The 24570-nt window shown below is 37.7% G+C and overlaps 1 protein-coding gene across 2 annotated transcripts; it reads left to right on the top strand.

Moving 5' to 3' along the window:
• The first annotated feature begins 229 nt into the window (after window positions 1–229).
• On the top strand, window positions 230–24125 carry XPOT (exportin for tRNA). Of its 2 annotated transcripts, none has more exons than XM_065743349.1 (25): window positions 230–338; window positions 2622–2758; window positions 4583–4665; window positions 5420–5476; window positions 6259–6328; window positions 7496–7714; window positions 8316–8500; window positions 8886–9054; window positions 10276–10512; window positions 10876–10914; window positions 12168–12230; window positions 13497–13621; window positions 14250–14394; window positions 14542–14661; window positions 14821–14915; window positions 15699–15768; window positions 16199–16437; window positions 16929–17214; window positions 18834–19023; window positions 20231–20347; window positions 20429–20544; window positions 21083–21130; window positions 21795–21866; window positions 22982–23038; window positions 23558–24125. In XM_065743349.1, exons 2-25 carry the CDS (start codon window positions 2699–2701, stop codon window positions 23582–23584), a joined length of 2889 nt encoding a protein of 962 aa, XP_065599421.1. In that variant the 5' UTR covers window positions 230–338; window positions 2622–2698; the 3' UTR covers window positions 23585–24125. The 2 variants fall into 2 exon arrangements, with proteins under 2 accessions (XP_065599421.1, XP_065599422.1); XM_065743350.1 differs by lacking the exon at window positions 230–338 and adding an exon at window positions 1669–1774.
• The last annotated feature ends 445 nt before the right edge of the window (window positions 24126–24570 follow it).

Here is a 24570-nt window from a genome sequence, read left to right as displayed (position 1 = left end):
GGTGGAGGAAAGGGGGTACGGAAGCACGCTGCTGAGCCGCACGAACAACAGCCTCGGGCGCGCAACGGAGGCGGGGCGGGACTACAACTCCCAGGGGTAGCGGGGCGCGCCGAGCGCCGGGGCCGTCCCGAGGTGCCGCGGGGCACGCCGGGAGCTGTAGTCCCGCGGAGGGCGGAGGCACCTTCCCTTCCCGGACGCGCTAGGGCCGCGCCGCCTCCTCCTCCTCCCCCTCTTCCCCCCCGCCGCCTGCGCGGCCCGGCCCGCTCCCTATGCTCGTGGCGACATCGGAGCTGTGGGGCGGGAGCCGGCACCGCCGCGATGGAGGAGTGACCGGGAAGGTAACGGGGCCTGGGGCTGCGGCTCGCCGGCCGTTGGCGGACGGGTACCGCGGCGGCCTCCGCCGCTCTCCCGGCTCGGCTGCGGGGAGCGCTCCCGATCCCGCGGAGCTCTGGCCCTGCGCGGTAGGGCCCCGCGGCATCGGGTGGGGGAAGGGGAGCGGCGGCAAGCAGGCAGCTGCCGGCCGGCTCGCGATGCCCGCACCCTTCTCCCCGGAGAACTTTCTAGGCCGTCGGAGAAGTTGTGGGAGAGCCGTAATTACGGCGCTGCTCGTACATATGTTATGCCGACGTGGAGGCTTTGAGTCCTACGCGTGCCCGAAGCTTGCGGCAAGGAAGGAGAGCATAGGGTTTGAAAGAAACCTCAGCGAATGGAAGCTGACACGGCCTTATAAATACCCCTCAATGAATGCTGTAAATGAGGAGCTTTAATCGCTAATTGTTTTGATGCTCATCACCTGCACTGCGTGCTCTCAGCGCGTTTATGGCTCAGCCCTGCCTGCTCCCAGCTCCAGCTCTGACCATTAATGCTGTTACACTGGGCCATCCTCCTCCCCTACCCGAGCTGTGACTGCGTTTATTCTTCCTTTCTTGTGTAACTTGTACAACTGATCGCCTTCTGAGCGGGCGAGTTAAGCTGGCGCTCTCTGAACAGGTTATATGGTGGAAGATCAAATGTTAAATGTGCTCGTGAAGGGTGTGGGGGTAGCAGAGCTGGCTGGCTGTGCTGTGAGCTGAACATCTGAAAGGAGCACATCTCTGAGCCACGTTACTTTTATTAGCGAGGCTTGTCACCAGGGGGTAGGAGATCACTATTTTCAGGGGAGATTCTAGTGATAATCAGCAGGAAAAATATGCCAAAAATAGGCTGGTATGTGTTAAAATTATTTTGTGTGTGTAACTGTGAGCCAGAGCATATGTGAAAGAGGCCATACAAGAAAGCATTTTATTCTTACAGTATTTTTCAGAGTTCGTTTTTGTCTGACTGCTCTGGATGTTGGTTATGGGGAAAACAAACTGGGGGTGCAGAGGGAGACACACTGGGAGAGCAGCTTTAATCCCTGGAGGTTCTGACCCCAAGCGGGGTGGCTCAGTGTTGTCAGGCAGAGTGCAAAGCTTGTTTTGCCTCGACTCGTTGCTTTGTTCCAGACTTTCTGGTTCCTGTACTGCCATGACATGCTTGCTTTTTTTTTATTTTTTCTTTTTCATTTCATATGAACTTAATTTTTCTTACTAAACAGCTGTTTGTAATGCATTTAGTTGTAAAATTCATTACAGAATAATTTTAGGAATGTTTACCTGATGTCGTGTTGATTACTGGACTTCTCCTTTCAGGCCTGTTTCCTCTGCTGTCACTGTGCCTCCTTTCTTCCAGTGGGGGAGGGTGAATGGCACACATGCACCAGGCACACAATGCTAAGAAATCGGAAATTCTACCTGTAGGCAGTTTGAAACAGCAGTTCCTTTGGGTTTCTTCTCTTCCTCTTGTGTGCCTTCTTTCCCCTACCTCCTACATACTTATGTAATAAGGCCTTACTTTGGGCCTGAGCAGCTCTGTTACCGTGTGGGCATGCTTTGCTGACCTGGTGGATTTTCGGTCCCTCTTGCCGTTTAACAGCATCTATGTATTTAACAAAGATTTTTTTAATCCATTTCATTATCCATTGCATTGCAGAATGGCATGTAGAAACACCTGACACTCAGAACACTGGTCCAGTTTCTTTGTTAGTTGTACACTCACGTTTCTAAATAGAAATCATCACTAGCAAATCATCATCCATTTATGGGAACAGAAAACTTTGTTAATAGCTCAGTGCAGTGTATTTTGTGGTTCATGTCTGACACTTCTGTAACGTGTGCTTGATTTAGAAAAAAGGCCTGGTAATGCTTTTTTCCCCATAGGGGAAATACTTTATAAATGGTTTTATGAAGCATCTTTCCAGTATTTTAGAGCTGCGTAGAGATGCTTATTTTTTCAGTTGCTAAGCTGCTGTCCATCATTTAAGTAGCTCATCTGTGCTTATATCATATCTTATTGAAAGATTCTCAGTGTGCTTGAAATTTGAGTTCAAACCTTTCCGTAGAACAGTATACATTACACTATTTTTGTGTTACTGAAAGTGGATGAAAGGACTTACAGTTCTGAGATCAGTATAGGAAGCGTAACTCATGCTTTGGTGCAGAACATGCAATGTGTTTGAGATTTGTGCTCAAAATTCTGTGGTTCTTGCTGTCCTGCTTTTAACTTTTATGCTGAGCAAATAAAATTTCTTTTTCTATTTTCAGATGGTCGTAGTTTCCACTCCAGCAGAAGTGGGCAAACCTGTTAGCAGGAGCAGGAAACGGAGAGCATACCAATAGAGATGGATGAGCAAGCCCTTCTGGGACTAAACCCAAATGCTGATGCAGACTTCAGGCAAAGAGTATGTAATTAGCTAGCTTATTTCTCTAATAATTTGGGGTGCTGCTTCACCGAGGAAGTCTAGTAATTGCTTTCTTGGCTGACACAGAGTTTGTTACAGTTTGTATGAACTGTCATGTTGCAAGCATGTATCTAAGCTGAAAGAGATGTTACCGGTTCTGTGAAGCTGTGGTTAACTTGTATAGATTTTGTTTCTTTGGGTTCTGGCTTTTCCAGTCCTCCCAATTCTAGTCCTTGATTAGCACCTCTATCAGGTTCCTGTAGGACGGAAACCAGCTGCTAGAAATACTGAATTGTACACATTTTCCTTTAATACTTAGGTGGCAGTTAAGGGGTGGGGGACAGGTTGGTGTTTTTTTTGTCTGTTTATTTTGATTTCTTATTGTTATTTTGAAGGGATTACCCACCTTTAGAGGCTTGTAATGAAACATGTTTTTAAACGGTGGTAAAGCTTAAAATAACTTAAAGTCATGGTAAGTAGGGCCTTAAATGATATGAGAGACACATGGAAAGGCATTTCTAGTTTTGTAACTAATGAGTAAAAGCTTACTGCTTACCTATCAAATTGATTCAACTGCATATAAGATGACCTTCAATGAAATCTTTTAGAAATGAGAATATGAGCATCTTCTTTGGGCGTTCATAAAACAGGCCCTGGTATGTGTAAGGAAGTTAAAAATATAATCTGTGTTGCTAAGCACCTTTTAAATCTGTTTGTTGGGGATGCTTGTCCTTGAAAGGATGAGTATGGCTAAACTGCGATGCTTTGTCAAGAAAATGTCAGTGTGCGTTTGAAGCTGACAGATTTACTGAGCTTCTGACCATGCAATCTGCATACTTTTGAAATACTTTATGGTGAAAGATGAATAATTTTTTAGTCCTCATGCAAGAAATGTAATTATGCTACTGGACTTTATTAAGTGTCAAACCTTAGCTAAATTCCACTGTTCACTGTAAGGAAGCTAGTGCAAGCTACAGTGATTTCTTGTTTTAAAAACCTAATTCAATTCTTTGAATAATTACCTTGAGTATAAACAATCATGATAATTAAAAAAAACAAAACTCTTGAAATACAAGCCTTTATAGGTTTAAAATGATGTTGTCAATCTAATCTGAGTTTCAAAAATTGACTGTTTTGTATAATGTGCTGCACGAAATTTGAAAGCAATTATGTTGAGTTAACTGTCTTCAGAAAAGACTTAGGAGGTCTGATGAGCGACTCTGATATCTAAAATTTGGCTGAAGTATACGTTTCTTAACAGTCTGTAATGGGCTCATAAACTGACTATTGTCAGCTGATCAATGAGAGATTGTGTTTGAATGTTGCTTGGGATACGAGCAAAGTGGTGCAACAGTAATGAGCTGTTTTCAGTGAAAAAGTCCAAGTCTCTTTCTTGCTCTTTAGAATTTGTGGAGGGAATTTATAACTTGGACTTCCAGCCTTGGAAGTTGTATTAAACACCCAAGTGAACAGAGCCCTGAACAAATTCCCACAGCTGACCTTGCTTTGTGCAGGCAGTTTGGACTGGCCTGTCACCAGAAGTTGCTTACAACTGTGCCGGTTATGTGATTCTGTCCTTTTAATATCCAAGTAACAAAATGTTAAGTGCGATGAGTCCCTGTTGTGTTTGGATTTGGAGAAACACTTGCATTGTGTTAATGAGGAAGCCAAATAAAAACCTGGAAGTTTCCAGATACCATGGTTTTTGAATGAGAGGTGTGTGCAAGTGTGAATAAGATGTTTTGTTGTGTGCTTTGGGTTTTATTTCTTTGGCATTTTCTGTGTTCATTCTTTATCACATGAAACTTAATTGGATGCTTACAGGCACTAGCCTACTTTGAGCAACTGAAGATATCTCAGGATGCTTGGCAAGTCTGTGCAGAAGCATTAGCTCAGAGTATATACAGGTAACATAAATAAAAATCATTATCTGTTTTCATTCGTAAAATAGACATTATATGCAGTAATATGCAGTAAGCTCAGAAATAGTTCCTCATTCCCCATTCTCCTACTAAGTAAGCCATCTCTTCGTTCTGTATGCCAGGATTGTGCAGTCAGCACTGTTTTTGCACCAAGTTGTATATCCAGATCTCAAATAATGTGTTGTTGCTGTATTATAGAGTAGTTGGAAGGAAATTCAGGAGTGTGTATCTACCAAATAAGAACAGTGATTTCTGGTGAATACTTTTTTTTATCCAGATGATTTGTCAAAGCTTCTCTGAGGGCAGTTGGACTCGATGATCTCTAGAGGTCCCTTCCAACCCCTACAATTCTGTGATTCTGCCACTTAGTATGCAATCATTAATAAAACTATGTATAATTTGAAAAACAGCATTTTACCAAGATAAACAATTTTTGTATTTATATTTTAAAGACATAGTAGAATCAGTACTGTAGTTTTTTACACTCAATAGCTAACTCAGAGTATAATAAACTGTCAGATATAGAAAAATATTACGAGGGAATATCAATATTAATTGCTGTCTTTTATCGAGTGAATTGCTAGAGTATTTGCCATTTTTGCTTAGCCTTTTCTTTCTAGTGTGTAGTAATTCTTGATTTGCCAAAGGTGCCACCTGGTTTTAATATTTGAGGACTTTTTTCTTGGCAGGGAAGTATACCATACTACTACTTCTAATAGAGTTTTCTCTTCTTTTCTAGTGATGATCACATCAAGTTCTTTTGCTTTCAAGTTCTGGAACATCAAGTTAAATTCAAGTTAGTAATTTTTCTTGATACCAACCATGTAAATCTATATCAATTTTCCCTTTTTATTCTGCTTGCAAATAAAATTCCTGAATAAAAGTTCTTAGAACCCTCATTCTGCAAACTGTCACCTCAGTGTTGTTTGATGAGCTTTAAATGAGTCCACAGGGCTTTCTTTTATTCGTTCAACTTTTCCTGGAGGAGGAGTAGCTGGTGTTTGAGCACTGCACTTTAATTAGCTAGTCCAACAAGCCAGTGGTGTTGTGATGAAGTAGTATTTTCACTGAGCTGTGTTTCTGCAGCACCATGATTTTAGGAAAAAATAATTTAAAACCTAAGTTTCATCGCATGGAACTGTATTTGTTCCACACTTTGGACTCCTTTGGTGTGAGTTTGAACATCATGGCAGAGGTATTTGCCTCTTGGAATATCGTTACAACTGCTTGCAGTAGTCTGAGGGCTTGAGCCAGGCTGTTGATAGCTGCACAATACATCTCATTCCTATGGTTCATAATTGCATATCAGACCAAAAATAAAAGGCTTAGCTTTTCGAGATCTTATTCACTCCGTTTTACATCACTGTTCTCCTTTCCTTCCATGTTACGTTTCTGTCATCTGCTTCTTACAGTTTATTTCCAGAATTCTAGCATGCAAACAGCTACGTAAATTCCTTTTCCTAGGAACTTTTCGTTGGCACTAATGCACAGTGTTGCTGTTAAATGAATTTTCACTTTACTGAATGTTGCTCTTGTCAATAAGTGGTCATATTTTGATCTCACTATGCTCTGTTTCAGATACTCTGAGCTTACTGAAGTCCAGCAGCAGTTAATTAGGGAAACACTCATAACATGGCTGCAAGCCCAGGTAAGAATCTTTACAGTGGTTTTGCATGGCAGGCAACATAATGCTTTGTGTGCAGGCTAAATGTTTCATCTGTCATTTGAGTTTAAAGGTGGTTCCCTGATGATATGCATTATGTGATGGTGGAAAAACTTGTAACGTGCTAATTGTTATTAAAAACCCTTTAAATTGTTTGTTTTAAGTACGTCTGTGCTTGAAATTAGTACTAAATACAGAACTCTTACATCTGATAATGATCATGGTTCAATCAGCTGTGTATGAAATAAGAAGCATTAAAAATTTTCCTTTAGAAAAATATAATCTCGATTCCTGGTGTTCTTGAGTGTCTAGAATAGGAGTGGTAATTTTGTTTTTAAGACCCTCTTAACTTAAATCCATTTTACTTAGCATACCAGCAGATATTTGTGAATGAATGGCAAAGACTATTTAAATCACCCCTCTGTGAGAGTTATGATGCCGTACTGGCTACTCTTTCTTGTGGAGGTAGTTACTGTAGCTGAACTTGCAGTAACAGATTGACCTCAGCATTTGCAATGTGCAGAACCATCCAGTGAGCTGATGCGAATCTTTGTCTTTTCCTGCCACCATCTAGCTGTCATTCCAGTCCTGTACTGGCAATTAAGATATTTGCTTTGTTTATAGAAATCCAAAAATTAATAATGTATTAGAGCTTGACAAAGAACAGATAGTTGTGAAATGGATTACATTGTTTTTATTTTTTCTTGGTGCCCCATTTCAGAGAAATTTATCTGAGAGAGAAGGATTGATAGCAGCAGATTCCGTTTTTCCTCTGAAGAGATGAGATCTAGAAGAACTTCATACCATTCTTATTAGCATCTAACTTAGGTGAAACTGGCTATGTGACAACCACAACTTCTTTCTAGAAGCTCGTTTCCTTCAAACGGCAAATTAAGAAATTGTTTCAGTTTTTGAATAGTTAATATTTTTGTACTGAATGAAAAACTTATGCCTGAAGACACAGAAAGTTTTCCCTGCTTTGTTACAGTTTAGCTAAGTTTTCTTCAAAATCATTAAAGGTAAAGCTTTTTATTAGTCTCAGCCAGTAAGGGAGAAGAGAGGCACTGCAATACTCAATCTGCAGAGATCAATGAGCATCTGTGATTTTTTTCTACTTAAGAATAAACAAATCTAATATCTTGTTTCTCCCAGATGCTGAATCCCCAGCCTGAGAAGACTTTTATTCGCAACAAAGCAGCTCAAGTCTTTGCACTGCTTTTTGTTACTGAATATCTCACAAAATGGCCCAAGTTTTTTTTTGATATTCTATCAGTAGTTGACCTTAATCCACGAGGCGTAGATATGTACCTCAGAATCCTGATGGCTGTTGATGCTGAACTGGTAGACCGGGATGTTGTTCATACATCAGAGGCAAGTTATTATTATGTATTAATATTTGTTTTGAAGCTCAAAAAATATCTCTGTTTCAATTACAGGAGAAGATTTGCAGAGGCTTTTTTTTTTTTTTCCTATGGCAACTCTGCCTTAGAGTCATTAGGGGATTTAGATCCAAAAGCTGTATGTTGTTCAATGCTTTTTATGCTTTCGTACTTAACCAATTACTGCATTTTTTTGCTTGAAGAGCTAGCAAACAAAAACTAATGGGCTGAGTTTGCTGACTTAACGTTCGACCAACTCATTTCACAATGGTAATATCTTCTAGTGCATGTTTGAAAGAGTCCTAACATCAAAAATCCATTTAATTATATAACTTTTTTTCTCCCTTGCTTGCCTTCCTTCACTGTTTGGGCATCATGGAAGGAAAAAAGGAAGAAAAGCTGTGGGGTTTTTTGTTTGTTTGTTTTAATCTTTCCTGCTAGAAAATAAAGGTGCTCTTTGTGGCTTTTTGATTTGAGTTGTTTATTTTGTTAGGACAGGTAGTCTCTGATAGAGGATATAAAAATGCTGCTAGCTTGAAAAATTGCTACTAGTGAATGACAAGATTGATTTGTTGTTTTCATTGTGTTGATAGGAGGCTCGTAGGAACACTTTATTGAAAGATACCATGAGGGAACAGTGCATTCCAAGTTTAGTGGAATCGTGGTACCAAATCTTACAAAACTATCAGTACAATAACTCGGAGTTGACATGTCAGTGCCTTGAAGTTGTTGGAGCTTACGTATCCTGGATAGATTTGAGCCTGATAGCCAATGAAAGGTATGGGTTTTTTGGTGGAATATTTAGGTGGGAGAGGAGGCAACAACAGCACTTGATAATATGCTGCTTCTATTTCCATGAAACTACACAGAAACTTTTCTTAGAATAGAGACTTTAATATTATATGAATAACTGAGACTTTTGCTTTAATGGAGTAAAGGAATTTGCAAGCAAGCTGATATAATGGCCAGAATAGACACTGTACAGTGTCTCTGTGTTATCCTTAAGATGTATCGAATACTGGATTTAGTCAGTACAACAGGCTTTATAATGATTTCTTTGATTATAAGACAAGTTTAATTTTGCACATAAATAATACAAAGCTTCTGTATGATTCTACTGTGTACTTTCAAGCATAAATTTCTTTCTTTTTTTTTCCCCAAAGGTTTATAAATATGCTGCTAGGTCACATGTCTGTGGAAGTTCTCCGGGAAGAAGCCTGTGACTGTTTGTTTGAAATTGTAAATAAGGGAATGGACCCAATTGATAAAACTAAATTGGTTGAATCTTTATGTCAAGTATTACAGTCTGCTGGCCTCTTCAGTATTGACCAGGTTTGTAAATTGACTTTACAGTAGCAGTGAGTCTTAGGTTTCAAACGGTTCTTAAACAAGCAGATTACAGAAAGCTATGAAAGTAAGTCCAAAGATGCAGGGAGAATTAGCTGTGCTTCTCCTTCAGTATTAAACACTCGTGCTTTTCTTGTACTGAAATTAACAGGTGGTTATTAATAGTCTTTATTCATTTAAACTGCAATTTATTGCATTTTATGTGTCCTCAGCATGAGGGTATTCTGAAACTCCTCTCCTGGAGTGTGTTTTACATACCATTTATGTTGTTCCTGTGTTTTGTTTCATTGTATTTTTCTTTCTGAATTACTCTGCAACGAATATTGCAGCTCAAGTGTTTTAAGAATGTAGCCAAGACAGAGTTTTTTTAGGGTGAGACAGGAGACATGCTTTCTTAAGGTGATGCATGTTGATATGCATGCCTGCACCAGCAAACACAAGTCTTGAAATATCTATCTGGGAACTGGAAAAATAGTCCTACTAACTAAACTCACTGTTCCCTGTGCAGTAGCAGTGATTAAGGAAATGCTGTTTGTTATGTGCTATGAAGAAAGAGGAACCTAGTCCTGATGAAGCTGTAGTTCTTGGACTGCAAGATGGTTATCTCTTTATATTTGAGGAAGATTTCACAATATGCTCCCACTGGAAGGCCAGAAATGTGTAATCAATTCAGGAGTTGGTTCTCTTAAAATCTTACCTCAGTCTCTAATGGACTTGTTATTCCTCTGCTATAGTACAGTTCTAACAAGGAGCAAACCTTTTTTTTAGATGACTGGGCTATAGCACTATTTTATAATTCTGATCAATGTATTTCTGCAAAGGCAAGCCATGAATGTCAAATGATCACTCACTTTTACAGGCAGTAGTGCCTGTTGCTTGCTATCAATATTTGTGAAGTGAGATGCAGCCGCTAATGTTTTAAAGCTGGAAGTGCTTTATGCTGAAGTGCTAATCTGAAGAGATGGAACATGGAACAAGTGGCTTTTGCATAATGGAGAATGCATAATGCCAGCTTTCTAGCATTGCTTTGCTTTTCCTCTAATATCTGGGGAAAGCAAGAACAAAAGATAAGTTTACTTTCCATCAAGGAGACAAATGTTGATATTACTTCTACTGTATACTAAGCATGAGTAGCACTGTCTGTGAGTTCATGCTATTTAGACCTGAACTCTGCTAGTATTTCTAATCACTTACCTTTTCTTACAGGAAGATGATGTGGATTTTCTGGCCAGATTTTCTAAGCTGGTCAATGGGATGGGGCAAGCATTAATAGCTAGTTGGACTAAACTGATAAAAAGTGGTGATATGAAGAGTGCTCAAGATGCTCTGCAAGCAATTGAAGCAAAAGTGTCCCTAATGTTACAACTGCTAATTCATGAGGATGATGACATCTCATCTAATATCATTGGCTTTTGTTACGACTACCTTCACATCTTGAAACAGGCAAGTATGCCTGACTTCTGTTTAACAGTTTTTGATGATCTTATTTGCTTTGATTTTGTGAGAATATATGAAGCTAATGCTAATAGCTGATACTAGCTACTAGCTGATGCTAATGTAAGTTGCCTTGCAAAACAGTCTTTTTGACTCATTAACATTTAGTATTTTCACAGACTGTGGGTGGGTGTTCCGTTCATAGAGTTTTGTTTGTTTTGTTTAGAAACCTGTAGGAACTGAGTTAAAACCTGCATTAAGTGGAAAAGAGGCTTGTTCATATGGTTGTTTGAAAGCAAGTCTGTATTTTGCTATTAGACAGTAAGAAAGAAGTTACTGTATGAGAAATAACCCTTGAAACTTCTTTTATAGCTTTCTGCACTTTCAGACCAACAAAAAGCTAATGTAGAGGTAAGTATTAACTTTTTTTTTACTAAGGATTTTTACTGACATTTTATCAGAATTTTTTGTTTTATTGCAACAAATTGTGCACAATTTATATGCCTTAAGTTGTCCATGAGACAAAAATTAATTTTAATGTTGAATTGTAACATGAAGATGAAAACTATTTAAGTGCTTGGTCTTCCCAAGCAACCTTAGTGCCATAAGCCTATCTTAATGTGCTCCTTCACAACTTCTTGATAGGATGTTCTTTATCCAAGACAAGATGCTTTCTTCTGAAGCTTTGCATTTTTGTTAAAACTTTCCCTAATTTCAAAGAACTGAAAGGAATATGGGAAGGGTTGTCATAAAATAAACTCGTCAGAAGTTAAACTTAGAAAAGAAGCTGCTGCTTGAGTATAACATTTCTACATAAGATGAGCAGCTACGTGCTAAGTATTACATGAAGCTATGCATTAAGCTTAAGTTTATAAGCTTAATTGTATGTGTTAATCGTTAAGATAATTAAATGTGTTTGTGTCCAGAAAACTTTGTATCTTCTGTTCAAATCAGATTGCTACTGCAGCACAGTTGAGACACTTAAAATCTGGATGTGTTGCTATCTAGAAATCTTTGATTGCATTGAACTTGCTTTTCTACTGAACTTCCTGTTATAATTATTTCTTAGCTTTACTGAGCATATCTTAAGGGGTTTTGTTAGACTGAGAAACTGTCATACCAACCTTTCTTCTTTCATCCAATTCGCAAAAAGAAAATGTTCAGAAACATCTTTTGCTGAGCCAGTTTAGCTTGCTAAACTGGGAAAAAAAAACAAAAACAAAAAACAAACTCAAAACCCACAAACATTTTTGAAGATGGTGAGACAGTAGAGAAATAATTTTATGGCTAAACTGATCTACCTCTATGAAATATAATGTCAGACAACCTGTTTAGCTTCCTCTGCCTTCAGTGGTTCTTTTTAGTGTGAACTGAACTGCACAGGTTAGAAGCAGGAAATTAAGCCAGATAATACTGCAAGATGGAGGGCTCCAAGTCATTATTACTGTGTATCTGACATTGCATGTCTGTAGTTTGGATAGGACCTATCATCTCTTTCAATATGCACTGTTAATCGTTCGAAACTTCTGAAAGTAGTAATTCAAATGGAATGTAAATGTTTACGAATATTTTAACATTTGCCATCATGTTTCCTTTTCTGTAGGATTTGACTGTTGCTTTTTATTGCTTGTCTGCTTCTACACTTACAGTTCTGTTTATCTTAGGCAATCATGCTGGCTGTTATGAAGAAGTTGACATATGATGAAGAATATAATTTTGAAAATGAGGTACTGTATAAATAAACAAACAAATGCAACTTGAATTGCACATTGTAAAACTCAAACTTTAAAAGTTAATGTTTTTCTTCAGCTAAGTTGTTTTGAAGGTAGAAAGCTAAGGTTTGTAGCCTGAAATATTTCTTGTGTGGAAAGCTTTTGTTTTATTTAAAACTAAGGGCATGTCTTCATAAGACAAAACAACGCAGTAAAAGGATATACAAGCAGTTTAGTTAACAGGACAACTGCATTTGCACAGAGCTGTTCCTAGGCAAATATGACTGTACTGTTAGATAAGCATTTCTGCTGAGCTGGCTTATTCAGTGTGAGTCTACTTATTTCTGCTGTCATGCAAAAACATTTGAGAAACATTTAAGAGATAGTGTGTGGCCCCTTTTAGATGGAAGGGGTCAAACTTGTCCAAAAAAAGCTAAAAGAGGAGGTCAGTCTTTGATTTGTTTCTTCCCCTTGCATCTCTGCCAGCTAGCAGTAATGCTTGAATGTGTGATGGTTTACTCTGAAAGTAATACCTCCTATTTATTTCTATGTAAATTTCTATGTTATTTGATAGAGCAAATTCTCAGCTACAAAACACTATTTTTAAACATTGTCACCACCATTAACTGTGCATTTTTCACCAGTAATGAACAGAAGCCTGCATGCCACATTTGTCAGAATCTTCATGGCTGACCAGAAAGTGGCTTGTCTTTCTTTTCACTGTCACCACTGCTGAAATGCACCACCCACTGCCTCATTGTGCTCACATCCACATTTTGGTCTCCATAAATGTTCAGCAAGCATCAGTGAATGCCTATGGATGCCATTTTTTATGCATGGAGGAATTCGGTGACAGCCCTTTGCATCCTACATGCTTCCATGTCAGATGCCATTGTGTCAGATTGCCCCTCTGCTGCCATCTGCTGCACAACAAAAAACATAGTGGTATGCTGGTAGAAAGATTCAGTCTCTACTGCCGTACTACCACCATCTGCCTGTGATGTTGTGGGCCTACATAATAAAATAGGAGATATTACTTTTGAAGCCACTCATACTTTTGGTTAGTTTTCAGTTTAGAAAGCCTTTTTAATGTGTTTCTGGACTGTATGTGGTGCATCTCAACATATTGCAACCAGGCAGTAAAGCTGCTATATTGAATTTTCCAAACATCAAGTATTGTTCTTGCATATGCATTTTTTTAAATTTGGGCTTGCAACTGTCTAAAATGGTTCTGGATGTATTTAAGGGTAAAAATGTGCTTCATTGAAGTCTGTTTTGTAGGGTGAAGATGAAGCGATGTTTGTGGAGTACAGAAAACAGTTGAAACTGTTGCTGGACAGACTTGCTCAGGTCTCTCCAGAGTTACTGTTGGCATCTGTCCGCAGAGTTTTTAACACTACACTTCAGTAAGTTTTGTGGTTGTTTTTTGGGTTTTTTTTTTCTTTTTTAATTTGTTTATGCAGTTCCCATAGCTTTCTTGCCTTTCTGTCTGTCAAGCTTTGCACTAACAGTAAGTGTGAAGTACCAGGGCAAAGTCTATTGATAAAATAAGCTAGTGACAGCTTTACTACAGCTTTGTATAACTTCACGATAAAAATCTTAACCAGTTACTTAGGAAGAAGCAGCTTTTTTTGTAACCTGGGTGTAACTTCTCATAGTGTCTCTCCATCTTTGCCTGCATGACAGCCTTTTGGACGAGTGTTTGCTTTAAACCACCAGGAAATGTTAACAAGATGTAGAAAGTTATTTCATGTATTACAGCTAGCAGGAAAAAAAAAAAACAGGTTGGATACAGAAAAGAAAGAGCAGTGAAGTTTTTTTTTCTTCTTATAAAAAGAACAGAACCAATCCTGAAAGCCATGTAAATAAAGAAGATGCCTGACTAGGAGGATGACTGTGTTTATACCATGTATATATACATACCATGCCATAGTATGTACTATGCATCTGAATATTCAGAAGAAAATACTAACTTAGTAGGACTGTGATTATTTCATAATCTACAGTGAGTAACAAGGTCTCCTCATTCTTTAGGAACTGGCAAACTACACGATTTATGGAAGTAGAAGTCGCAATAAGGTTGTTGTATATGTTGGCTGAGGCTCTTCCTGTGTCTCATGGTGCTCACTTCTCTGGTGATGTTACAAAAGCTACAGCTTTGCAAGACATGATGAGAACGGTATGCAGGTGTTACTTGGGAAATATTTGCAAATGCTAATGTAGGTTGAAACATTTCAATTCAAATGGCTTAATTACCAGCATTTCAAGTGCATTGTAGTTTGGTGTTATAAATGGACTAACTTGCTATTACTTTTTTTTTTTGTAGCTAGTGACTTCTGGTGTTAGTGCCTATCAACATACATCAGTGACTCTGGAGTTCTTTGAAACAGTGGTTAGATATGAAAAATTCTTTGCTGTTGAGCCTCAGCACATTCCAACTGTTCTAGTAAGTTTCATCATTTACTTATTCAATTAGGTAAGTCTAGATATTTTGTATAGGTTTAAGAACTTATTTTCTGGAGGTCACTAAAGAATATTGCTTCCTTAAATTGTTGGATGATTAGCTTTCACCCCTTGGTTAGACTGAAACGCTTTCTGATTGCAGATGGCATTTTTAGATCACCGTGGTCTTCGCCATTCAAGTCCAAAAGTACGAAGTCGAACAGCTTACCTATTTTCCAGATTTGTCAAGTCTCTTAAGTGAGTAAAGCATGTACAGATGCATACATATGGTACAAAAAGGATATGTACAGTAAATTCAGTGCATCTTTGCAACAGGCAGGGTTTTAAATGAACTGCTGTGAACTAATATGACAAACTAGCACTCTTGCAGAGTTGTCCTGCTCTTTGGTACCAAGGCAGTAGAGGTAATGTTCACCATAGAATAAAGAACTTGAGTACATATTCTTAGTTTATTTTTACTAGATGTTAAAACTGATCAACTGTGTAAATATCTGCCTTTATTTTCCTCTCTGAGCGCAGTTGACAATTGGTGTGTTTGAAGACTCCCAAGTGTAACTTTCCTGTATCTGACCAAATTCAGAGTATTTACAAAATTTATTCCAACTGAGTTTACTCAGGCTGTTATAGCCTTTCCAATAGCCCCATCTCAGTGGTCTAATTTAACAGACATGTTTGAATGTAGAGGCAGGATAAGAAGCTTTAAGGTGGTGCAGTTTTCTTCATTCTTAATGCAAATAAGTTAGTCAGAAAGGTGATGCTATTTATACATTTATAAAAGAATTAGATAAAGAAATGTTTATTTTCTGCTCTGCCTTGTATCTGTCTCACCCACCACAAGAACCATATGTGTAACTCAGACTTTTCTACAGCAGTGTTCTGATAATTACAAGGATGTTCTGTACTGAGCAGGTAGTTTACTGTCAAGGTTTATAACTTATGGAAAATGCCAGCAATTTTTCAAACAAACAAACAAACAAAACCCACTTCTATATAGTGTTTTGTACTTGTATTTTTCTTCAGTAAGCAAATGAATCCCTTTATTGAAGATGTTCTGAATAGGATACAAGATCTACTGGAACTCTCTCCTCCTGTGAGTATTAAAAGCACAAGCCACATTTATTACAAAAAACTGCTAATTCATCGATGTGCCCAAATAGTTAAAAAATTGTGAGCTTAGTACACAACCATTTAAATGCAAGTAATTGTCTTGATTTTTTTTTTTTTAGTGTGAGGTCACCTGCTTAAATTTGTACCAAACTTTTAATAATTTTGTTTATTTGGATTTCCATGTGTATAGGCTAAAGAGAGATACATAGATGGCTTTTAGAACTATATAAAAATACTTGTTCTTTCAACAACCTACTTAGTAATGCAATTTGGGCAGGAAAATAGTAGAAGCATTGTTTAACTGTATTATATAGGTAAAATAAAATATTAAAGAAAAGGTAATACTTTCAACTTTTGTATCAGAAGATTACTTTGGACATATAGTGAATTATTCCTGTTATCTTCTATTTCAGGAAAATGGTTACCAAGCTCTGTTAAGCAGTGATGATCAACTTTTCATTTATGAAACAGCTGGAGTGTTAATAGTTAACAGCGAATACTCTGCAGAAAGAAAACAAGCTCTAATGAGGAATTTGTTGACTCCGCTGATGGAGAAGTTCAAGGTATTGTTAGAAAAACTGATGATGGCACAAGATGAGGACAGACAGATGGCACTGGCTGACTGCCTCAATCATGCTGTTGGGTTTGCTAGGTAGGTTGTGTGGTGTCTGTATGTGTGTTTCTGACTGAAGTAAAATGGGATTTATTTTGAAGAATTTATTGGGAGGAGAGGCTGAGTATGTATCTGTATTTTATTCCTACAAAATCCCAGCAGTTGTAGAATTTTGATGTCCCCTTAAAAAAAAAAAAAAAGACTGATAAGGATGCAGAGAAAGCGAGCAACTTTATAATGAATCAGAATCTATGCCCTTCCTTGCTAAACAGTTTCCTCAAAGAATTGTCTGTGGCTGTTCTGATTGTATGTTGTTTGTGGTTTGGTAGAATTTAATTCTCCAAAAGTTGCCCAAGCATAACTACTTATTCTTACCAGAACTTAGCACAGCTATGTGTGTTGTTTGGCTCCCATTTCACAAACTATGATGTTCTAGTTAAGTGGCTGAGCTTTAAGTGTACATTGTTCCCAATGTTACTGCTTCTCCATTATATAGAGTTTTATATAAACTCTGTGCATTGCTTTTACAGCCGAACCAGCAAGGCTTTCAGCAATAAGCAAACTGTAAAACAGTGTGGCTGCTCTGAGGTATATCTGGACTGCTTGCAGACATTTTTGCCAGCTCTCAGTTGTCCTTTACAAAAGGAAGTTCTGAGAAGTGGTGTCCGCACTTTCCTTCATCGGATGATTATTTGCCTAGAGGAGGAAGTTCTTCCATTCATACCTTCTGCCTCCGAACACATGCTCAAAGATTGTGAAGCAAAAGATCTTCAAGAATTCATTCCTCTTATAAACCAAATAACAGCTAAATTTAAGGTATGATATAGTATAGTATCTTCAAGGTCAAAGTATTGCCAAGTAGATATTTTTTTGGAAGCAGAGGTCGTGTGACAGATCCTTACTTCACAATTAATAAGTAAATTATTAAAGCTCTTACTAGTAAAGTCTTCAACCACAGGCATGTGTTGCTGGACTCACAGTACTGAAAAGAGTTTTTACTTGATTAATCTCACAATTTTGTTGTTTCTAAACTTTCAAGTTTAATACTTGAAAAAGGAATGTTACTTGTAGCACAGAGGGGTATTAAGTTTTTACAATTTACAAAAGCTTGTTGGAGTGTTGTTGCTCTAAAATGTACACTAAGGCATAATGTGTTGTTATTCAAAATAGATGGAAAATGCTGAGGTTTTGAAAGAGAGATGTGAGATAAGGATCAAGCAGAGGTTGTAGAAGTGCTGCCTTTGAGAGTTAGCCAGTCCTAATTTTAAGCACTGCAAATGCAAAGCTGATAAAACGTATTAAGTAACTAACTTATCACTTCTGATTCATTCCTTAGCAATACCACAAGAATATTGCACAATCACAAATACATAGGTTGCTCTGATGGTAATGCCTCCTATTTATTTCTATGGAAACTACAAAGCTACAAAGAGCACACTAGCAAATTTGATAGAGCAGATTCTCAGCTCCAAAACACTGTTCTTTTACATAGTCACCACCATTAGCTATGCATTTTTGCCAGTGAAGAACTTGCATGCTGCACTTGTCAAAATGTGGCTTCTCTTCCATGTCACCGTCACCCCTGCTGAAACACATCACCTTACTGTCCTGGTATCCATTGCTTGGTCTCCATAAATATTCAACTGTCAGTGAATTCAGTGGATGGCATGTCCTCCACGTGGAGGAATTCAGTGATACACCTTTGCTCCATAAGCACTTCCATGTCAGACACCATTGTGTCAGACCCTCTGCCGCTGTCAGCTGCATGGCAATAAGATGAGTAGGGTATTGGTGGGAATGTTCAACTTGTACTGCCATACCACCATCCACCACCTCTGGTGTTGTGGGCCAATGGAATAAAATGGGAGGCATTACTTTTGGAGCAGCCCTCATGGTATGGGAAGTAATCGCTGTATGAGAAGGTCAGAAAGCCCTATAAATGGGCTTAGTTAAGTCTTTCTGCAGAATGCAAAAGTTAAATTACTTTTAGGAAGGGGAAATGTGTTTTGTGAGCAGTAAAATAGAACCGTAACATGCCTGTATTAATCTGGTATGTGGACCTTTGGAATAAACATCTACAGAGTGAAGGAGTTTTTGATAAAATGAAGTATTTGAGAGATGAGGGAGGAAATCTGTTACTTGGAGTCCTTTTCACAAGTTGTACTACAAGCAATTCACTGTTATTAAAAGTAGTGTCAGGTGAAGAAAATCTAAATACGTTTACAAGGAGTGAGACTTAACAAATACTGTGTTCAAGTGCAATGCTTAACTTTTATGACACTGTACTGTTTTTATTACAACATGTTGAAATAAATATTTTAGCTTCATTAGGCTCACCTTGAAAGGTAGAAATTGGAAATTAAAACTTCATGGCTTGTTACAAGTGTTCAGTTTCTGTAACTGCTTGAGCTCATACCTTCTTCCAATCTCCACAGACACAGGTTTCACCTTTTCTGCAACAGATGTTTATGCCACTACTTCATGCTATTTTTGAGGTGTTGCTTCTTCCAGCAGAAGACAACGACCAGTCTGCTGCTTTAGAAAAACAAATGTTACGGAGGAGTTACTTTGCTTTTCTGCAGACAGTAACTGGCAGTGGAATGAGTGAAGTCATAGCTAATCAAGGTGAGTAGTTTCTCAAAGGATGTCACCAGGGTTGTTCTCATTTAAGTTTTGTCTGCTAATTATTAACCTAATTCCTGCCAAGTAGTATTAATAATGTTAAGATAGAATGGATTGATAAAAATCTATGTGGGCAGATAGAGAGAGGACAAGATGGAATGGTTTTAAACTAAAAGAAGGGAGATTGAGGTTAGATATTAGGATTACTTAGAGACTGATGAGGTGCTGGCACAGAGGAGCTGCAGTACCCCATCCCTGAGGTGTTCAAGACCAGGTTAGGTGGGGTCCTGGGCAGTCTGAGCTGGTGGGTGGCAGCCCTGCCAACGACAGGGGATGTTGGAACTGGATGGGTTTTAAGGTCCCTTGCAACCCAAACCATTCCGTAGTTCTATGATTGAAAATGGTACTACATTTACTGTTTAAGGAAGGACTGGGTTTGTAAAATCCAGATATAGTAGACATATTCTTTCTCTTGACGGTGCCTCACACATCATTGAATTTAACTGATGAATCGGAGATCATAATATTTTTTGTAGAACAACATTTAAAAACAGGTGTCAGTGTTTAAACTGGTGGGCAAGGCCATTCTCAGCTCCCAATTTTCATTCTGTGTTGCTCATTTTGTAAGATAAATAAATCACAGAAGCCACTGATGTTTGTTTATTTTACTACCACCTTATCTTCACTACTATGCCAGAATGCATCATGCGACTCATTACATTTCCCAGGCTTTCCCAAATGCAAATCAGCACTTTTTGTGATAGCAATTAAAAGACAAAACCCTAATTTTGTGACTTATTTTTTTTTTTTTACTGAAGAATTCTCTTAGCCTATATTCCACAGAGATGGCCAGGGAGTTGAAAATCTTCAGGGTGACTTGTGTGGCACGTAGAGCTCAGACATACTCTCTGCATCCTAAAATGCTGGTAATACCCGTGGGAAAGGAAAGGGTGGTATTAAGAAGTGGTAAGAGGTTTCCTAAAAGAGGCGTCTTGGTAGTTGTAACAGGCCAAGAAATTGTAAAGAAATCAAGTAGAAATAAGCAAACTTCTCTGATGCTTTTATGAAGTGTGATACAAATATATTTTAGTGTATTGGAAGTGAACTACTTGGGTGCTGCTGAGTTTCTAACTCCACCAAAAGTTGTGCAAGACTACAGAAACTCTTGTGTTGTAGGTTTGAATGACAGGTTCACTTTAATGTGTTTAAGGTGCGGAGAATGTGGAGCGTGTGTTGTTCACTGTCATCCAAGGAGCAGTGGATTACCCAGATCCTATTGCACAGAAGACTTGTTTTATTATTCTTTCTAAGCTGGTGGAGCTTTGGGGTAAGACTGTTTTTTCCTAATTCCCTTGCAGCTGCTACTGTGAAGCATAGGTAAAATGTTGAATGTTATTTCTCTTTTCAGGAGGGAAAGATGGACCAGTAGGTTTTGCAGACTTTGTCTACAAGCACATTGTCCCTGCGTGTTTCTTAGCACCTTTGAAGCAAACGTTTGACTTAGCAGATGCCCAGACAGTATTGGTAGGTATTACCATTTGGGTTTTCGCTGTTTGTTGTGGTTGTTGCTGTTCTTGCTGTCACTGCCATGAGGCAGTTTGAAAAGGAAAAAGGAAATGGCCCCTTGGTATTACAGGTTGCCTCATCTTAGAGAGAAAATATTTTGTTTTTTTAATGGGGTACCTGAATAGCTTGTTCTTAGATGTTGTGGTGCTATATTCTATAGTTCACCTGTGCTCGAAATCAAGCTAGAGAATTGCAGGTTCAAGTATTTGATGTTGACCTGCATTGCTTATGGACTAATATTCAGTGAAAGCAAGCAAACACAGATAGCTGTTCCTTGGTTTGTCTTGGGTTTAGCTGTGACATTTGCTTTTACTTTGGCAGGAGGGGAACAAAAATTGAAAGGAAATGTTGAGACTGACTTAGCATTGGATGAGGAAAATGGAGAGAATAATTGCATGAAGTAGCCCTTGTTTTGGGAGTTAGTTTTGGATCTTTGGATGGAGATACTTAACCAGTATGCTAATTGAATGGTCTAATGTTATGCATTACATTACAGGCTTTATCAGAATGTGCAGTGACATTGAAGACAATTCATCTCAAAAGGGTAAGCTTTGTAATACTTTGCAGGGAGTAACTCTTGCAGGTTTCTTTCTAATGCTTTTATCTGTTTCTAGAAATGAGGTATTTTCTAAGATTCATTACTATTCTACTTATATATAGATTAACAAGATAGCTATAATGCTTGGTTAGGAAAAGAGAATTAAGAAGTTCTACTTGATAATTTACTGCAAAATATTGACTCCTTAGTTCAGGGAGAAAAATCTGATCAGTTTACTGTGTTTAACCGATCAGTAAGCTTTCATCTATTTTTTAATGTACTACTTCAGCTAACGTGAAAAAGCAATTAAAGATGTATGATAGAGCCCTTCTGAAAAAAATAAGGGGTTTTTTTCATATTTTGAGAGTCTAAATTGAGAAACATTTATGGAAGAAATGAATTTTTCATTGGCACAGGACTAAAGCACTACAGTATATTTCAGTTTTAATAAAAAAACAAGTAGCTTCTATGTTTGTGTTACTGCACCCTTTAATTTACTGGCTGATTTCTCTCTCTCAAACGTGAGCTGAAGTCCTATCTACACAAAAACATCTGAGAAGTATAGAAGATCTGTTTTAAAACACTTATGTACCATACAGTACAGGGCTGTGACTTGCCATTAAAATGTACAAAACTATATTTGGACAAATCGTGTGCTGCTTTTCTTTAGGGTCCTGAGTGCATTCAGTATCTTCAGCAAGAGTATTTGCCTTCTTTGCAAGTAGCTCCTGAGATAATTCAGGTAGGAATTCCTAAAAGAACATTTGGAAAACTGTTAACACGCAGAAATTTTAAATGGGAACAAAATGCATACTGATAAAACTGTTTTACTGTCCTTCAGTAAAAGTTATTCTGATATTGCATATTGGATTAGGATTAATTTAGCATAAGGAGTGAAGTTACTGCAAGAGTATCTTGCAAAAAAGAATGTGTCCCAGTATGTCTTCTTTATGTTCAATACAACCAATTTTTAACTTGACTACCAGAGGTATCAGGGTTAGAATACTTTTAACAACTTAAAAGATGAAGAATGCCGAATGTTTAGGAGCAGTGAAGATAAAGGCCATATTCATTGCTAAGCCATGGCACTAGCTCTGCTGTCAAAATAATATACAACATCAAAACAGGTGGGGTTCTTATGTGTTTAATTTTGAAGCAGCTGATGGTATAAAAGGGCTTTCAAAAGTGAAGCTTTGCACGTGACCATTGTCTCAACATTTATTGTTACTAACCGTATGGTAACCATTGCCATAACAGAATTGTTAGCTCTACACTGACGATTTAAAATTGTAAGTTGATCTGGAGATTATAGTAATTGGGCTTGCTTTTTAAGTTCTGCAATGATTCCAATTGTCTCCTGAACTGAAGAACATTCAGGTGGCATGAAATATATATATATATAGGGATCAGATATTATCTGTTGCTTGCCCCAGTGCTGTTTTCTAGTCTAAGAGTATAATTTTTTTGAAGTGACAGTAGTGCTGTACTGCAACCCAGAGTCACTCTGTGTGTAATTCTACTTAAGTTTGTGTGGAATATTCATTTATTCATTTCAAAGACACCAAGATACTAGAAAAATTAGAAGTTGAAAAGCTCCCTGTGCTCCTCCTAGGTAGTCTTGCTTCTGTCTGTTCACTTGGAAGTGAACTTGATGCCCTAGACTTGAAAATACAGCTTTTCTCACCCCAGAATGTGCTTATTTATTTATTTATTTTTACTGTGACATGCTTTTTTTGGGGTTGTACGTCAAGGAAATTACAATCTAAAATCAATAGCTGTATATTCAGAGTATTTTATATGCACCCACTGTATCTCAGGTTCCCTTGTGCTTCATTTAGTTACTTTTTTTTCTCACAGGAATTCTGTCAAGCACTTCAGCAGCCTGATGCTAAAGTTTTTAAGAATTACTTAAAGGTAAAGATTTTTTTTTTTCATTGAATCACTTTTAATTCCATTTGAACATTGGCATGTAATTCAGTCAAGGTAGTGACCTGAAGTAAAACTGAAATACAGAACGTTGTAACATGAGACTGAATTGATAGATAAGCTTTCAGCTGTAGGGAATCTCCAAGTAGTATATGCAGTTTCAGGGAAGGAAGGAGCAGTAACAACAAAAGCCCTACATCAGTGAATTGCACATATGCTTTTCACCCTGCCATTTCTTCAGTAGCTTGGTATTCTTGTGGCTTCTGTTGCTTAGTAGTTGAAATAACAACAAAAAAAAGTGCTGTAATTAAAAGTGAATGTGTAAGAAGATTTCATTTTTTGAGGGTGTGAGTTTAATCAAATCGCACAAGACACATCCTTGAAACTCTTGGTTCAATATGTTAAAGAAGAAAATGAGCTCTGACGAACTATCTTACACCTCAACCATTCCATGTTTTAAATTCATATTTCCTTTTCTTTTTTTTTTTTAATAATATATTTTAACAGGTGTTCTTCCAGAGAGCAAAGCCGTAAGGAAAGGACTGGAATCTTATATATCTGTTTCCATAATCAAGAACTCTGGTTGTTAATTTATAAAAAAAAAAATGCTAACTCTTGTGCCATTCAGACTGGTTTTGTTCTTAAAAAAAAAAACAAAACATTGCTTTGTGCTCTCGTCAGTACATTTTAGCCTTTGCATAAAAAAAGAAAATGCAAATACCCTACTTCTGTGTCTCAAACATGAAGGTATGTGACAATTGCCTGTATCCCTACACAACACTTCTATTATGTACAAGATGATTTAAGCTTATGCTGTAACATGTATGGCAATAAAATGACACTTATTTTTTTGAAATTAAATATAAAATTCCCTTCATACCATAGAAATGGTTATTAAAAATATGTACATTTTTGATACTAAGTAAAATGTTTTCATAAGACATGAAATTCATCTGTTCATGTATGGTGACATGAAAATAAAACAATCCAAGTCATTTTTGTAGATAGTCATTTCATTGAAGTTGTCTTAATGATAAAATATATATATATACCTCCTATAAACAGATTGGTTTAATAAATGATTTCATTTAAAACTAGCATCTGGTTCTATCTTTTTTTAATAAAAAATAAAATTTTATTCAGTGAAATACTAAGTCTCTGAATCATTTTGGTTCAATCTTAAAAAGCTACAGCATTTAGTTTTTTTGCTATTACATTTAAATAGAAGTTGGTAATCTTAATGATGCCTGGATAGCAAGTTGTGTTAGTCTTGGATATGGAAGATGCTGGCAGAAAGAATTGCATTCATGAAAAATATGAGGGCTGCTCCAAAAGTAATGTCTTCCATTTTGTTATGTGGATGTTGGTGGTACAGCAGTAGAGGCTGAACCTTCCCACCAGTGTCCCACTATGTGTTGTTGCTGTGTGACAGATGGCAGCAGAGGGGCGGTCTGACACAATGACATCTGACATAGAAGTGTAGCACTGAAGTCCTCTATGCAGAAAAAATTGCACCCATT

This window comes from Cyrtonyx montezumae, unplaced genomic scaffold (assembly GCF_038088225.1).
Source record: "Cyrtonyx montezumae isolate F1298 unplaced genomic scaffold, pur_monq_1.0 scaffold_3, whole genome shotgun sequence".
Lineage (NCBI taxonomy): Eukaryota > Metazoa > Chordata > Aves > Galliformes > Odontophoridae > Cyrtonyx > Cyrtonyx montezumae.
Note: the sequence above shows the minus strand (reverse complement) of the source record. Positions and strands in the feature narration are given on the sequence as shown.

Excerpts from the sequence above, each read along its gene's own strand:
- XPOT (XM_065743349.1), top strand. The coding sequence starts at position 2,699 with ATGGATGAGCAAGCCCTTCTGGGACTAAACCCAAATGCTGATGCAGAC. Across the intron at positions 19,024-20,230 it reads TGAAGTCATAGCTAATCAAG|GTGCGGAGAATGTGGAGCGT; the intron begins GTGAGTAGTTTC and ends AATGTGTTTAAG. Across the intron at positions 23,039-23,557 it reads TTTTTAAGAATTACTTAAAG|GTGTTCTTCCAGAGAGCAAA; the intron begins GTAAAGATTTTT and ends ATATTTTAACAG.